This window comes from Drosophila persimilis, unplaced genomic scaffold (genome assembly GCF_003286085.1).
Source record: "Drosophila persimilis strain 14011-0111.01,24,50 unplaced genomic scaffold, DperRS2 tig00000191-arrow-pilon, whole genome shotgun sequence".
NCBI lineage: Eukaryota > Metazoa > Arthropoda > Insecta > Diptera > Drosophilidae > Drosophila > Drosophila persimilis.
Genome location: NW_020825298.1, coordinates 12,052,645 through 12,068,406, shown reverse-complemented (window position 1 = coordinate 12,068,406; position 15,762 = coordinate 12,052,645). Strand labels below are relative to the sequence as shown.

Sequence of the window (15,762 nt, the reverse complement as noted above, 5' to 3'; positions counted from 1 at the left end):
TTAAAAAATAAATTAAATAATTATAGCCATTAAGGCGATGAAAATCTGTTGATTAGTGAGTAGCAGCCATTTTTGATTGTTTGATTGCCTAGTGTGTACGTGTACGTATGATAATCAGTGTATGTTGCAGCAGCGCAGTATTTTATTCTTTGTGGAGCAAAATATCCATAAATTTCCACTCCACTCCAATTGTAACGAATTACTTATTAAAGATGAAAAAGATGAACAAAAATGGTAACGATATACTCATACTCAATAATGAAAACTGTTATAAGATGCATTTCAATACTATAATCTTTTTTCATAACTGAAAACAACATTTTACATATATGTAGTACACATATAAATATTACACAGATAAACATACATATTCCTAAGTCAAATCAATGAAAAGCAATAAAATGCATACAACAAATTGAATTTCGATAATAATCATCACTACTTGTTTATAACTAAAATGCGTCATGCGCTGAAGAATTTACTTTATTGGTGTAATAGACATTTCTCAGACAAAATAAACTTGAATTATATGATAAAAAAAAAACAAAACCTCTTTAGGCCATACTATACTGGTTGCTCATTCATCTAGAGTCAGATTAAAGTACCCTTAAGAATCTTAAAAGCAGACTCCCGTGATCATCCACTTATTTTCCACGCCCCATACACTGTATGGTTTGTGATGGTGCCAAGCTGCAAGCATCTATTCCACCAGACCCGGCCTAGTTTCATCTTCCCGCACTGTTTACTCCATTTATGTACTTATTTTTAGCCAGAAGCACTGAAATAGTTTTGTCATCGAGGAGGATATCACTTGGCTAAATTTTAAAGACACTCCCAAAATAACTTCTACGCCCCGAAGTTGAAAATAAACAAGGATGTGGATGAGGAAGCTAATGTTTTCGAAGAGGCGTCGAAGTGGGACGGCGCCGAAAGCATGCCTACCACAACCGCTGAAAAAGAGGAGGAAGATAACCAATTGAATGAGGATGCCATCCAGAACATATCTGGACATACATATAATCAAAAGATTTTTACTAGACGATATCGAAAAAGATAATCAAAAGCTATCTTACATTCATATGGTGCCACGTGGCGACCTGACCAAAGCTGAGAGGATTTCATATTTCATATAGACCGCATCCAATAGATGAACTTGTCGGAATAGCCTCCTTCTATACAAATGTAAGTCACATTAATAAACAATTTTAATTGATTGCATTTAAATCCTTTTCGCTCATTCACCTTCAAAAAATTTATACTTGGCGCGCACCACTCGTATCCACTCGTATAACCGAACTTGAATCGGTAAGGATCTCCTTTAACCGGTTAACAACAATGATTCTCATTCCATACTTTGAAATTATGGGTTTAAATTACTAGTTAGGGTGATATGCCCCGTTTCCTGCAATTCAGCATGTTATTCACTTTAAATACTATTAAAATTGGTACTGATAAGTTAGTTTAAATATGTACTTGATATACACCACATATAATATATACATATAAACTTAGTTTTTTTAAATATACCGCCAAACTACGAACCGGGTTGAATATAGAACTTGAGTTCGTCAGTATATTTACGGTATATTTTTAAAATGAGACGGTATGTTTGGGTATATTTCTGAGGGTCGGACGGTGATACATCCGCGGTCACACTTGCTCTTGCTAAATAATAATAATTAACTAAATTCATTTTACTAAAAACAGTGACAAAATGATACCGAAAAAAACGACGGTGAAGGACTCGCACATAGTGAAGATAGCCGTAGAGAGGGAGAATCATATGGCGCAGTTGATAAACCTGGATCAGAGACATCCGCTTGCAAGTATGTCAATAAAACTGAATATTTAAAAGCAATTGCTAGTTTTAGAATCAGAACAATACGTACGGGCTACATATAGGTATAGTCCCATAAAGCAGTAATATTCTCTGTTTTGTGTGACTTGAACAACAAACAACGAAAACCTTAAACCAACGCCCTTTCTGGTTCAGACTCTTATCGTGATGTCAGCGCAGGCCCAAGCCTTCATTAAAATGCACCGCAATGGCCGCAACAGGAAGTAAGGTTTTTATTATGAGTGTGTCTCATGATGTGCATATCTCTTGGCTTGCAGGCAAAATCCAGGATATATGCAACGGCTGGTCCATCAGCGACCACCAGAATTACGCGCTGCAGTTTTGCGAGTCAAACAACAAGAAATATGTGACGGAAAAGAACCGAAACGAGATCAAGAATGGCTCTGTACTGCAGTTGCAGTACTCGCCGTCAAAGTCGGCCAGCGATGCCATGGAAACGCTGCTCAATGGTAGCCCTCAGGAGAAGGTCCTGCGACTTAAGGATCTCACATCGCTGAGCACCGATCACACATTTGCATTGGAATTTATTAAGGAGAAGGGTCTTGACAGACTCATTATGATGATTGAAGATGTCAGCCAAAATAACGAAGAGATCCTCAAGTACAGCTTGAGCAGCTTTGTCGAGCTTATGGAGCATGGCACGGTGTCCTGGGAAGTGCCCGAGAACTCATTTGTCGCACGAAATATTGAGATTGTGAGAAATTTCCAAAAATATCCAACGAACTGTGGAGAGAGCGCCCTCTCTAATCTGGAAAATATCGTTCAGTGCAGCAGCAAACACTTGCTGGTGGCGGAAGACATCAAGTTGCAGGATATTCTGCGTCTTCTCCAGGAAGTCAACTCGCCAGTGATGCGCCAGAATGCTATAGCACTGCTAAATGCTCTGTTCAAGGCAGATGAGGCTCGCAGGCGAACGATTGCAAACACTATAAGCGCAAAGCAGTTCCGCCTGGCCTTGATTGGTAATGGGCTGGGTACGGAGATGACCCACCAACTGTATGTGCTCCAAACGTTGACTTTGGGCCTTTTGGAGAAGCGCATGCGTATGAAGATGAATGCCCAAGATCAGGATGCCCATGATAAAATCAAGGAGCTGCGTCGCATTGCCTTTGATGACCACACCACTGCCCTGAGTCAAAATGACGACCACATTCGTCGAGGCGGCGGATCGGGGGCTGGGAATATAAACTTTTCCCAGTACTACAAAAAGTTGGGCTTCAAGTGCGACATCAACCCCGCTCAGGACTTTATAGAAACGCCCCCAGGTAAGTGATGCAAAGCCAAATAAAACGATAGTCCAGAATATTGTATTTCAGGCATTCTGGCCCTCGACTGTATGGTGTACTTTGCCCGCAACTACACCCAGCAATACGCAAAGATTGTGCGAGAGAACTCATGCCGCGCGGACGAGCACGAATGTCCATTTGGACGCACCTCCATTGAACTGGTGAAGGTTCTGTGCGACATTCTGCGAATTGGTGAACCGCCTGCCGAACAATCCGGCGATTTTCAGCCCATGTTTTTTACCCACGACTCCCCCTTCGAGGAGTTCTTTTGTATTTGCGTCATAACTTTGAATCGAACATGGAAGGACATGCGAGCCACAGCGGAAGACTTCACTACCACCTTCAGTGTGGTGCGGGAGCAAATTCAGCGCACTCTGAAATGCAGACCAGAGAATCTGGAGGACTTTCGCAATAAGATAGCTCTACTCCCCTATCAGCAAATCACAACCCTGCGTCAGCAGGAACGCACGTCGAAGGAAGAGTGCGATTCCACAGCCTCGGCCATTGTCAAACTGAAGGAGAAGATATCGCCACACATTCTGGAGCTAATCAAGCAACAGCGTCTATCATTTTTGATAGAAGGTAAGACATTCATGCAAAGGGATTTAATTTAGTATACTTAATCGTTCTCAATGGTTGTTAGGTACTCGTTTCTCCAAGTATTTGCGTGGAACACGAACCAAAGACAAGTTCTGGTATGCCCGTCTATCGCCCAACCACAAAGTCATCCATTATGGAGACTGCGATGAGAAGAACATACCGACATTGGAGGAGCTGCCCAAAAAGCTGCCCATCAGCGAGATCAAGCAACTGTTGGAGGGCAAGGAGTGCCCGCACATGAAGGAGACACGCATACGAAAGTCAGCAGTGAACTTGGCGTTCTCCATAACGTTTGAGAACATGGATCACTCGACACTGGATTTTGTGGCCCCCGACGAGAGCATATTCAATTACTGGACGGACGGTATCAATGCCCTGCTTGGCCAGCCGATGGTCAGCAAGCAAAAGAACGAAGATTTCGATACACTGCTCTCAATGGAGATTAAGCTGCGTCTCCTCGATACAGAGGGTGTTGATATCAGCAAGGATCCACCACCCATACCGGAGGATCCCGAGAACTATGATTTCTGCTTCGAAAGCTAAGGGAAAATAGAATATAGCAAGTGCATGAAGCAATCAACGATAACCATTCGTACCATTTAGATTCCCATCACCTCACCCAAGATACATGCCAAAGTGTACCCATTACATATTCTCCGATTAGATTTGATTTGATATTTTTTTCGTAGTATTATTTGTGCAATTCAATCCGCAATATCGAAATGAACAAAATGAAGGGCTTGCATTCGCTAGCACTCGCATTTTGTGAACACTTACACCATTTATTAATTATATTTAGTATATAATATAGAGATTCATTAAATAACACATTTTATATACGAGTATGTATAACAATTTTTGTACAAAAATTAACAAGAGAAGCGTATTCTTATTAAAGGCTAAAAGTTAAGGAGTTAGAAAAGCGATGATCGGCAAGCCGATCATATCATTGGATACCAAAGCAGACCAAGAAAGATGGATGCCATGGCCCGGAATAGGCTACCAGGAACATCTCCATCTTTCCTCTCTTCTACAAAGGTATCGTATCTTACCGAGATTGCAATTGTAGATGATAAAACACGCATCGGAGCGGAGCATTCAATTAAGCACAAAGCTTTTGGAGCAAAACCAAAACAGGCAGCCTACCCGAGTGGGTTTTGGGCTGCCGTCTCTTTTCATTATCCGCGCACTGGCACCTTGCGCCGACGAGCCGGGGCTCGATCCTATATTCTTAATCAAATGTTATCCTCCAACAGCAGATCGTTGTCATCTCCTCGATCCGGCAGGCAGACGAAGAACTCCAGTAGATTGAGTATTGGACCGCGCGAAAACGGATTCTGGTAGCGACCCCGCTTATCCCGCAGATATGGATAGCGTTTGTAGTTGAACATTTCGTTTGTTGTGAGATTCATGCAAGCGTGGAGAATCTGTTCAAAAGGAAAAAGGGATAAAAGGATTAAAAGAATAGATTGCGATAGTGGAAACCTACCGAAGTGCAGGTGAGAATCCAGCCCAAGCCGCAAAAGACCACCGCCTCGATGAGGCCCAGCACATAGAGCAAGGTGAATCCCTCGATCATCACGCAATAGCAGGCAAAGTAGATGGTAAATGAACAATTGACCGCCACCGACAAGACAAACAGGAAGAACCACATCCGATTCCGGAGCCCCACACAATTGTAGATGAATGGACAGTGGTGATCAAAGTAGGAGACGCAGCGATTGCACACCCGGCAATGCTTGGCCCGGAGCGGACGCAGGCAGCGGCAGCTGTGGCAGAGCCTCGTGAGCATCACGTTCCGCTTCTTTAGCTTATCGAAGTAGGGTATCTGCTTGATGGCCCGGTAGTAGGCATCGGAGCTAAGTGGAATGTAGCCGGGATCGCGACGGTTGGCAATGGCCCAGCTAATCCACATGACGGCGTTCCAGTAGATGAAGCAGTAGTGGGAGCGGCGCAGGATATTCCAGGTGATCGGAATGGCTCGTATCATGTACATGGGATAGCCCCAGAGAAGCACGGAGAATAGGAAGAGAAAGAGGGGTCCCTTGGAGTCGCCGGCACCGCCAAAGAGCCAGCCCCAGCTCTCCGAGACGGAAGGAATCCAACGTGACTTTTTCTTCACCTCGCCGTAGAGGAGGCGCACCACATCCTGGTGCTGATGTGCCTGTGCCAGCATTATGGGTGTTTTGCCGTTCTTATCCCTTGGTTCCAAATCCAGCTGCGACTTCTCGCAGAGCAGACGCACGCACGTCATATTCCCAGAAAGACACGCCAGATGCAGAGGCGTAGATCCAAAGTTATCCGTCTTCTGCAGCTCAACCCCGGAATACATAAGCAGGCGCATCAGATCAGCGTGTCCTTTGTAGGCCGCCCAGTGAAGAGCCGTGTCGCCATTGATGTCCGTCAGATTGTTGAGTGCACCCATGCCCAGGAGGTAGGCAGCAGTTGCGGTACGTCCATACATGCACGCCAGGTGGAGAGGCGTCAGGCCCTTAAAGTCAGCAGCATTGACGGCGACACCTGCCTGGAGCAGCACCTGGACCACCGAGGCATGGCCTTTCCTACAGGCCCAGTGGATGGGTCGCGGCCCCTGGGTTCCCAAGCACGGCAGATCAATCGGAGCTGTGCGCTCAATCAGATATCTCATCAGTTGGACATTTCCATTCAAGGCGATCCAGTGGGCAGGAGTGTAGCCGTGCCGGTCCCTGGCCGACAGGCACTCCATGCCAAACTTCTCCACTAGATTCTCCACCTCACTGACCTCTCCATTCTTGATGATGTCAAAGATATCGTCTAGGTTGACCGTCGTGGCCCCGTCCAATCCCTCAAACAGCAAGACGCTGTCGTGATCCTCATTGCTGGCTCCATGGTTCCCGCCAGCTCCTCGGCCCGTGAGTGGCGGCGAGTGCGGGCGATGGTCGATATCTATGTCCTCGGCATGGGCATGCTCCTCCGCCACCACCATATTGCATGATGAGGATGCCGTCAGGGGAAGCGCCCACACACTCCGCGCCGCCCCCGGGCTGGGGTGAATCTTGCTGGAAGCCACGTTGTAGAAATCGAAATCTACCCCAAGACGTTCAGCGCCACCAGAGAGCGGTGGTTGGTGATGAAGGGGATTTTCCAATAAGTGTGCAATTTTGTTGGCTTTTTTAACTTCGCGGCGAGCAATACTTTTCCAACAGCTTTCACTTTTTATATGCCAAGCAGCCACGAAGCACACAAAGTAAACACGGCTGCACTCGATGGCGAAGAAATTATGTCAGCGCAATAAGAAAATCAATAACAACGAGGGGAACGTTGTGAGTTGCTGCGGACACCGCAACTCTACGGTTATACCCGATACTAAGTCAGTATGGCTCTCCTCCGGCAGACGCCGCTAATATTAAACGACACGACAAAGAGTGCGTGCGAGAGAGACAGAAAATCAGTCTGAGCGTGTCGTCGGGCACTGCGCAGCCAGTGCAAATTGATTTGTTCCTTTTGGCTATAAAAATTGTCTGATCTGATCCAGATTCAGTAATCTAATAGATATGGTCGTTATCTATGATTCTGCGTTTTTAGTTTTCTCGAATCTGCAATATTGTGGATGCAACAGATTTTCGTCCTTTTCGGGGGCGGAAGGGGGTGGGGCGAAATTTTGAGATACATATACGTTTTATAGTGAATCTAACAGGAGTGCGGATACCAAATTTGGTTACTCTAGCCTTAATAGTCTCTGAGATTTGTGGATGCCACAGATTTTCGCCCTTTGTGGGGGCGGAAGTGGGTGGGGCAAAGTTTTGAAATATTCTTGTAGCAGTGACATATCACAGAAGTCTGGATCCAAAACATCGTTGCTCTAGCTCTTATAGTCTTTGAGCACTAGGCGCTAATAGGGACGGACAGACGGACAGACAGACATGGCTCAATCGACTATTGATGCTGATCAAGAATATATATACTTTATGGGGTCGGAAACGATTCCTTCTGGACGTTACACACATCCACGCATTGGGTCCCATTTCGAAATCGATTTGGCGCCAAAGCTTTAGCAGCTGACATTCCGGTATTTAGGTATTTTTCCAATCTGGTCACATGTTCTCGCTCTATCTCTCCCTCCTCTCTTTCTTTAAATTTTTTTTCGAAAAATGGGTGACAACGTGGTGCCGGAATTAAGTCATTTGGATTTAAACAAGCAAAAGGCATGTTAAACTCTAAACGAATTGCATTGCAGTGTATGAGAAGTGACAGATTACAGAGTTATGTTGAAACTTGTGCCGCTTGGCGTTGGCGTCAGGTCTTGTAAAGCAATAAGCAGCGCTGTTTGCCTGCGATCGGTGCCAGCCACAGCGTCCAAATATCAGACACAGCATCTACTACAACAGCAGGAAAATCAACCAGATAAAGGCCTGTTAAGAAGCTATCGCTGCTACGCAACTTTGGTTGGTGTCCTTAGGCCATACATAGCATTGTCCTTACTGTTCATAAGTGTTAGTGTTCTTCCCTTTGCCTGTACTACAAATGTGTGCCATTTATGAGGGGGCTCGAGTTGAATCACTGCCAGCCGGCTGCTGTGACGTCACTTACTCGATTCGACCCTCTTACATTGTATGACTGAATGTACCTCCCCTATTGCATCAGTTTTAAAATTCCGGAGAAACGCTCAAAGATAGATAGGTGGTCCCTCAGGCAGTACAAGAAGAGCCGAAAGAAATTTGTCATCGTCATTGCCTCGCTTACAATTGTTCAAATAAACAGTGCCAGCGCTCGCCAGCACGATAACAGACACCGAAAAATCATTCCACTAATTGCTTTTCGACTGCATACGTAGTCAAAATATTACCAAATAAAAAAATAAGCTGTGATTTCGTAGACTTATTGATTTTTCCCTCGATTTGCAGGCTGGCAAAATGAAGAAGGAGAAAAAGGAGAAGCCGGCCGGTGCTGCCGGAGACAGTCGCAAGGGTAAGGAGTCGCGAGTTTCCTTAGTAAAAAACATTCACTGAATAGACCTCCTTTCGATTTAGAACTTAGCCCCTTGCCCAAATACATTGAGGAACGTAATATCCTTTGGGAGAAATGCAAGGCTGAGTACCTCGCCGAATTGGCTGTCAAGCCTCGCGAGACCATCAAAGTCACCTTGCCCGATGGCAAGCAAGTAGATGCCATCTCGTGGGAGACCACGCCCTACGATGTGGCCCGTGGCATCAGCCAAGGTCTGGCCGACAACACAATTATATCCAAGGTGAACGGACAGGTCTGGGACTTGGATCGAGTGCTCGAAGAAAACTGCTCCTTGCAGTTGCTAAAGTTCGACGATCCCGAAGCGCAGGCCGTCTTCTGGCATAGCTCCGCTCATATAATGGGTGAGGCCATGGAGCGCATCTACGGTGGACATCTTTGCTATGGTCCGCCCATTGAGAGTGGCTTCTACTACGACATGCATCTGGAGGGGGAAGGCGTAAGTACTTCAGGTTTCTCTTCTTATCAAAAAGCCTTTAATTAATGGAGGTCTTCTCTTGTAGATCTCTACCAACGACTATGGCACCATGGAGTCCCTGGTCAAGCAAATCGTAAAAGAGAAGCAGAACTTTGAGCGTCTGGAGATGAAGAAAGCCGATCTGTTGGAAATGTTCAAGTACAACGAGTTTAAGTTGCGTATTCTGAACGAGAAGGTGACCACGGATCGCACCACTGTGTACAAGTGCGGCTCTCTCATCGATCTCTGCCGCGGTCCCCACGTCCGCCACACAGGCAAGGTCAAGGCCCTGAAGATTACTAAGAACTCGTCGACCTATTGGGAGGGCAAGGCCGATGCCGAGACATTGCAGAGGGTCTATGGCATCTCGTTCCCCGATCCCAAGCAGCTCAAGGAATGGGAGAAGCTTCAGGAGGAAGCCGCCAAGCGAGACCATCGCAAAATTGGACGTGAGCAGGAACTGTTCTTTTTCCACGAGCTGTCGCCTGGCTCCTGCTTCTTCCAGCCACGTGGAGCGCACATCTACAACACGCTGATGGGCTTCATCAAGTCGGAATACAGGAAGCGGGGCTTCCAGGAGGTCATCTCGCCAAACATCTACAATGCCAAACTCTGGATGACATCCGGACATTGGCAGCACTATGCCGAGAATATGTTCTCCTTCGAGGCGGAGAAGGAGAAATTCGCCCTGAAGCCCATGAATTGCCCTGGCCACTGTCTTATCTTTGATACTCGCAACAGATCCTGGAGGGAGCTGCCACTCCGCATGGCCGACTTTGGTGTTTTGCATCGCAATGAGCTCTCGGGCGCCTTGACTGGATTGACACGTGTGCGTCGCTTCCAACAGGATGATGCGCACATCTTCTGTGCTCCCGAGCAGATCAAGAGCGAGATGAAGGGCTGTTTGGAGTTCCTGAAGCATGTCTATACCATTTTCGGCTTCACCTTCCAGCTTGTTTTGTCCACGCGTCCAGAGAAGTATCTGGGCGAGCTCGAGCAGTGGAATGATGCTGAGAAGGCCTTGGAGGAGTCTCTCAATGAGTTCGGCATGCCCTGGAAGGAGAATCCCGGCGATGGCGCCTTCTATGGCCCCAAGATTGATATTACTATTATGGATGCTTTGAAGCGGGCACATCAGTGCGCCACCATACAATTGGATTTCCAGCTACCCATTCGCTTTAATCTCAACTACATTGCCGACGACGGCGAGAAGAAGCGTCCAGTGATCATCCATCGCGCCATCCTGGGCTCTGTGGAGCGTATGATTGCCATTCTAACGGAAAACTATGCTGGCAAATGGCCCTTCTGGCTGTCGCCCCGTCAAGTGATGGTCGTCCCAGTGGGTCCGGCCTACGATCAATACGCCCAGACAGTCAAGGACCAGCTCCATGCCGCTGGCTTCATGAGCGAGGCCGACTGCGATGCCGGCGATACGATGAACAAGAAGATCCGAAATGCTCAGTTGGCCCAGTTCAACTTTATCCTGGTGGTCGGCGACAAGGAGCGTTCCTCGAATACCGTCAATGTGCGCACACGCGACAACAAGGTGCATGGTGAGGTCTCTGTCTCGGAGCTGATCACCAAGCTGCAGAAGATACGCGATGAGTTTATCACAAACGAGGACAACTTCTAGGGACACCACATCTTAAACTCTATTTATATATCTTATACTTAATGTGTATTTGCAAAGCAAACAAGTTGGCATTTTTTTCTTTCAATATATTTACGCTTATGAAACCGGAATTCAGAAATAAAACAAACAAAAAACTAAGTCCTATATTTCATGTCGCCTAGCCCCAGCCCCAGTCGCAGTCCATGCGGGAATCGAATCAGTTAACAACACTCACGCCCGATAAGATACGGCGCCCCAAATTGCAGCGACCGAACCGAAGAACTATTCTGATATCATGATTCACTTTCTGGGGTTTTAGTTTTTTCTTTTGTTTTGAATTAATTATTTCTAGTAAAGTGTATATTTTCATTTTCATAATTTGATTTATTAAAAATTGCATTCAAATGTTTTAGGTTGGTTTCTTTTATTCAATTATATTATCAATTTTGTAAGCCATATGCTTTTCGCGTAAAAAATGCACAAATTTCTCTCGCTAATCGAAGCAAAAATCGTTAATAATATTTTTAAATGTTTACGTTGCCATCTGCCTCAGTGCTCGGTGCTGCCTGCCTGCCCGCCTGTCTGTCTGTTTCATTATTTTTGTCATAAAAATACATAATATATATTTATATTTATATATTTATTCATAAGATGCACGTGGCCAAGTCCTATGCCATCAAAAGTTTCCAGTTGTTTTACAGTTGCCGAGCTATAAACAAAAACCAACCAAGTAAAAATGGGCAAAACAAAGCCGCAAACAGAAACAGAACGGGGCTATAAATGGAAAAACTATTTGCTTAGCCGTGGAATCATTTTGAACACAGGCTGGCTCTCAGTGGTATCTATGTACTTTACTGCCTATGCTCGCATGCTTTTTGTGTGGAGATGCCAAATGGAATGTTGTTGGGGGATCTGTTCTGATCTTCGTCTACCGCTTGGCCTGATTTAAGTACATAAAAGCGTGTGATCTTCTACGGCATCTGCATCTTCTTGTCGTCTGTATTTATGGGGACTTTTGCAGGGGAACGGGTGAATGTGAATGTGAGAATGGAAACTGTTCTCTTGATCCCTGATCTCTCGTTTCTACGATCTCTATGCCTCATGCTTTATGCATCTTGGCCTGCCTCAGGATTAGCTCATTTAAATTGCATTGCATTAGATAATTAACATTAATTAGTTAGCCGATTTCGTTAATTGTTGTTTGTTTGTTTAGTCTATTTTCTGCTTTTTGCTATCATTTTTTACTTTATAAATAAACTTAAACATAAAATTGTGTATGTGTGTATAGATGTTTGTTTGCCGGAGGTTTCGCATCCTCTGTCTACTGCTGATCCGCTGATCCAGCCACATACACGCTACACCTGTGTGTACACGCACACTCACCACACCCGTTGCCAGCGTGTGTGTGGAAATGCTATGCTGCTGCTGCTGCTGTTGTTGTCGTAGCGGAGGATGGGGGTTGGGTTGGTTGGGTGTGACGTTGGTTGTCTAGAACTAGTTCTAGCATGCACAACCGCCTTCGGGATCTTTTGTCTCGTTGGGCGAGTCCTTAAGCACAACCTCTTGCATGTCCTCGGAGGGTTTGTTCTCAGTGGAGTCCATACCGGGCAGCGCCGCCGCCACGCGTCTGAACAGTTGTTTCACATTGTAACCGGCTTTGGCGCTGGTCTCGATGAACATCACATTCAGCTCTTTCGCCTTGCGCTCCCCCTCCTCGGTGGAGACTTGTCGCTTGTCGGACAGATCCGTCTTATTGCCGACCAACATGATGATGACATCACTGCCGCGCTCTGTGCGAACGTCATCTATCCACTTGGACGTCTGGTGGAATGAGTTCGTATTGGTGATGTCGTAGACGACCACAGCCACCGTGGAGTCGCGAATGTAGGAGGGTATCAGCGAACGGAAGCGCTCCTGGCCCGCCGTGTCCCACAGCTGGAGGCGCACTGTCCGATCCTCAAGGTACATGGTCTTGGATAGAAAATCAATACCGATGGTTGCCTGGTAGGTGTTGTCGAAGCTGTCATACATGAAGCGTGTAATCAACGACGTCTTCCCCACACTCTGCTCGCCGAGGAAAACCAACTTGAACTTCCTGAGCGGATTGCCAAAGTCGCCGGATGACATGGTTGCTGCGGTGTCTGCTGCGTCTCTTCTTTCGTCGATCTACGCCGCCCGTGCAACTCTCGTACGTGTCTACTTTTTTTTAATTGCGGGTTTGCTGACCTCTCTCTCTTGCGCACTCTCTCCCCTCTTTTGTTGATACTGGGTTGGGCCTGGGGTTTTAGTGGCTCCTATTGCATGCGTAGCCCTGTGTTCTCGATACTATACAAATAATGGTCGATGCACACACTTACTTAATGCTGTCGGGCAGAAGCGGTGATTAGCAGATCAAATTACTTTATAATATTCGTTTCGTCGTGGAAAAAATTTTAGCCAGCAAATCTCGTCTTCTTCTTAATTTCTGAGTCAGTTTGCTGTGACCCAGTGTTACCAGATTTTGAGCGTAAAAATATGCTGGATTTCACAAAAATGAAAGCTAGAACAAGCTAAAAATTGTAAAAAAAAAAGGCTAAAAACGGTCAAATCCATCATAAGGTTAAATATAAGGGCATAATGCCGCCTCATGCTCCTGTATTTTATAGCTTTTTTTTTATAAAGCTAGTTTTATTCTTTTGGGCAATGCCTAAAAATATATGTAGGACATAAAAAGGCTAGATTTAAGCTATAAATTTCTGTTTTTAAATAAGCTAGATCTAGAAATAGGATAAAATGGTAACACTGGTATATCCATCCACAGCAAAAAATACCGAAGTTCGCAGCGCTCTGGTATTTTATTAAAATACATATGACATGCAAAAGGAAGAAGAAGAACAGACCTCGACAGGGGGGGTGGGGGTGGAACAGCTGTTCGATAACGGCATCTGGAAACCGTCTTCAGGATTCTGGCCGACAAGGTTGCGTGAGCCGTGGGGAATGGGGCCTGCTCCACCTCTGCCTGTACCGGCCCCGCGACCCCCCTGCGTGTTACCTGCCGCCTTCCTGCTGTTCTCGCGCCAGGAGCACATTGCCCGCATATCGACCGAGTACAGCGAGGGTGCATCTACTGGACTAACCAGAAGACCAAGTGCATCTTCCGGCTCCTATGTGCAACGGGACATTGAGCGGGTGCACAAGACGACGGGCGAGAACCGCAGCCTCGTCCATTCGGGCATGACGTACATCACTTCGCGTGAATGCGTTAAAGCTCAACAACGGGGGCTGCTCCCTCCTGGGCTTGGACCAGCGCGGTAGACGGCGCATGACCTGTACCTGCTCCACCCACTACCATCTGGCCAAGAACGGAATCTCCTGCATCCCACACAAGAACTATGTACATCATCTTCAGCCAGAGGAACAGCTTCGGCCGACTGCTGTTCGACAAGAATATCCGAGCCGTGGACTATGTTTGGAATGCAACATCTTGAGATAGATTCCACTTGAACTTTTCTGCGCATTCGTCTAGGCGAATGGCTGGATATATGTATGTACCACGTCAAGTGCCCCTGCTTGGGAGTCACTTAATCTTAATTATAATAAACGCTTATCTCGAAAACATGAAAGTTAATTGAAACCCTTATCTTCTTGAAAATTCGTATCTCATTTCAATTTAAACGGACCGTGATAAAGGTAGATGTAAACAGTTCTACGAAAACTACGGACAGCAAACAATGTCACGCTCTTGTCTTGTCGCGTGTTACCTACTCCTGGCCCTTGGCCTACGCCAGGCATGTGCGATGGCTGCAGATCCAAATGGTCGTGTTGTGGGAGGTGTGGCGGCAGCCGCAAATAGTGCTCCCTACGCCGTGTCCATGCAGTACCAAGGAACTCACTATTGTGCCGCCAGCATCCTGAATACCAACTGGCTGGTGACGGCCGCCCATTGCCTGACGAACAGCGCTCAAGTGCTGGGAAGCACTTTAGTCGCAGGAAGCATTGCAGTGGCGGGAACGGCGAGTACAACCCAAAAGCGCACCATTACCTACTTCGTAGTCAACGATTTGTACACCGGAGGGACTGTGCCCTACGACATTGGTTTGATTTACACTCCGACAGCGTTTAAGTGGTCAGCTGCAGTGGCTCCTGTTAGCCTTCCCGCATCTGGCAAGGTGCCAACGGGTACCGCCAGCCTATATGGCTGGGGAAGCACCAGTACAACCAATACGGCTTCATATCCCTCAACACTCCAAGTAGCCAATAATCTGCCAATCATCAGTTTGGCCTCGTGTGAAGCTGCTTTGGGCACTAAAGGAAGCGATGTTCATTCAACGAATCTATGCACTGGTCCACTTACTGGCGGCGTCAGCATCTGCACCTCGGACTCTGGAGGTCCTTTGGTCCAAGGCAATGTCCTTATTGGTATAGTTTCCTGGGGCAAGCTGCCCTGCGGCCAGGCCAACTCTCCGTCAGTTTATGTGCAAGTCTCTTCGTTTATATCCTGGATATCGACCAATCAAGTGGCACCAAGCTAAGTTTGCTTAGTCTGAAATAAGCAGGAGTTTTCATATTAATAAAATCAAAGCAATACAGCATTTAATCTATGTTATATTTGATCGTTTTAAAAAAAGTTCTTTAATATTAATTGAGTTCATAAGTATATATTACAAGTTTAGGAAAGTTACTTTCAAATCTGTCTGATATATGACCCTCATAGAGAGTATTATCTTTAAATATTATATCTTTTATCTCATATTGAGAGGCGGTATCTGATCTAAATATATTGTACAGGCTATTGCCCTCTGACCTACTTTTAAATGTACATATATGGAAATATATCATCTATCTATTAAATTTCACTTTCAAAGGTATATTTTCGAACAAAGGCTATAGGCGTCCATACGCAGGATTTTTTAAATTTTCGCTCTCAAATCGTTTATTCCAATGGATTGCCGAACTACTTTCTTCG

At 45.9% G+C, this 15,762-nt stretch overlaps 5 protein-coding genes across 6 annotated transcripts; 3 read left to right on the top strand and 2 right to left on the bottom strand.

The window, feature by feature from the left end:
* Nucleotides 1-1,683: 1,683 nt before the first annotated feature.
* LOC6589418 (engulfment and cell motility protein 1) lies at nt 1,684-4,519 on the top strand. Its single transcript, XM_026988691.1, has 4 exons — nt 1,684-1,826; nt 2,116-3,123; nt 3,175-3,726; nt 3,788-4,519. The coding sequence occupies exons 1-4, from the start codon at nt 1,715-1,717 to the stop codon at nt 4,285-4,287; spliced, it is 2,172 nt and encodes a 723-aa protein (XP_026844492.1). The 5' UTR covers nt 1,684-1,714; the 3' UTR covers nt 4,288-4,519.
* LOC6589420 (probable protein S-acyltransferase 23) lies at nt 4,485-7,748 on the bottom strand. The gene is made up of 3 exons (XM_026988302.1): nt 7,729-7,748; nt 5,234-6,980; nt 4,485-5,171 (listed from the first exon to the last, which is right to left on the bottom strand). The coding sequence occupies exons 1-3, from the start codon at nt 7,746-7,748 to the stop codon at nt 4,980-4,982; spliced, it is 1,959 nt and encodes a 652-aa protein (XP_026844103.1). The 3' UTR covers nt 4,485-4,979.
* A 138-nt stretch (nt 7,749-7,886) lies between these two features.
* LOC6589421 (threonine--tRNA ligase, cytoplasmic) lies at nt 7,887-10,976 on the top strand. 2 transcript variants are annotated; one of them, XM_026989179.1, is made up of 4 exons: nt 7,887-7,928; nt 8,628-8,691; nt 8,754-9,187; nt 9,252-10,976. In XM_026989179.1, the coding sequence occupies exons 2-4, from the start codon at nt 8,637-8,639 to the stop codon at nt 10,836-10,838; spliced, it is 2,076 nt and encodes a 691-aa protein (XP_026844980.1). In that variant the 5' UTR covers nt 7,887-7,928; nt 8,628-8,636; the 3' UTR covers nt 10,839-10,976. The 2 variants fall into 2 exon arrangements, with proteins under 2 accessions (XP_026844980.1, XP_002014541.1); XM_002014505.2 differs by lacking the exon at nt 7,887-7,928 and adding an exon at nt 7,982-8,168.
* Nucleotides 10,977-11,222: 246 nt separating this feature from the next.
* Nucleotides 11,223-13,217, bottom strand: LOC113565843 (ras-related protein Rab6). The gene has a single exon (XM_026989180.1). It carries the CDS (start codon nt 12,942-12,944, stop codon nt 12,318-12,320), a length of 627 nt encoding a protein of 208 aa, XP_026844981.1. The 5' UTR covers nt 12,945-13,217; the 3' UTR covers nt 11,223-12,317.
* Nucleotides 13,218-13,793: 576 nt separating this feature from the next.
* LOC6589424 (cationic trypsin) lies at nt 13,794-15,397 on the top strand. The gene is made up of 2 exons (XM_002014508.2): nt 13,794-14,049; nt 14,469-15,397. Exons 1-2 carry the CDS (start codon nt 13,794-13,796, stop codon nt 15,326-15,328), a joined length of 1,116 nt encoding a protein of 371 aa, XP_002014544.2. The 3' UTR covers nt 15,329-15,397.
* Nucleotides 15,398-15,762: the final 365 nt, after the last annotated feature.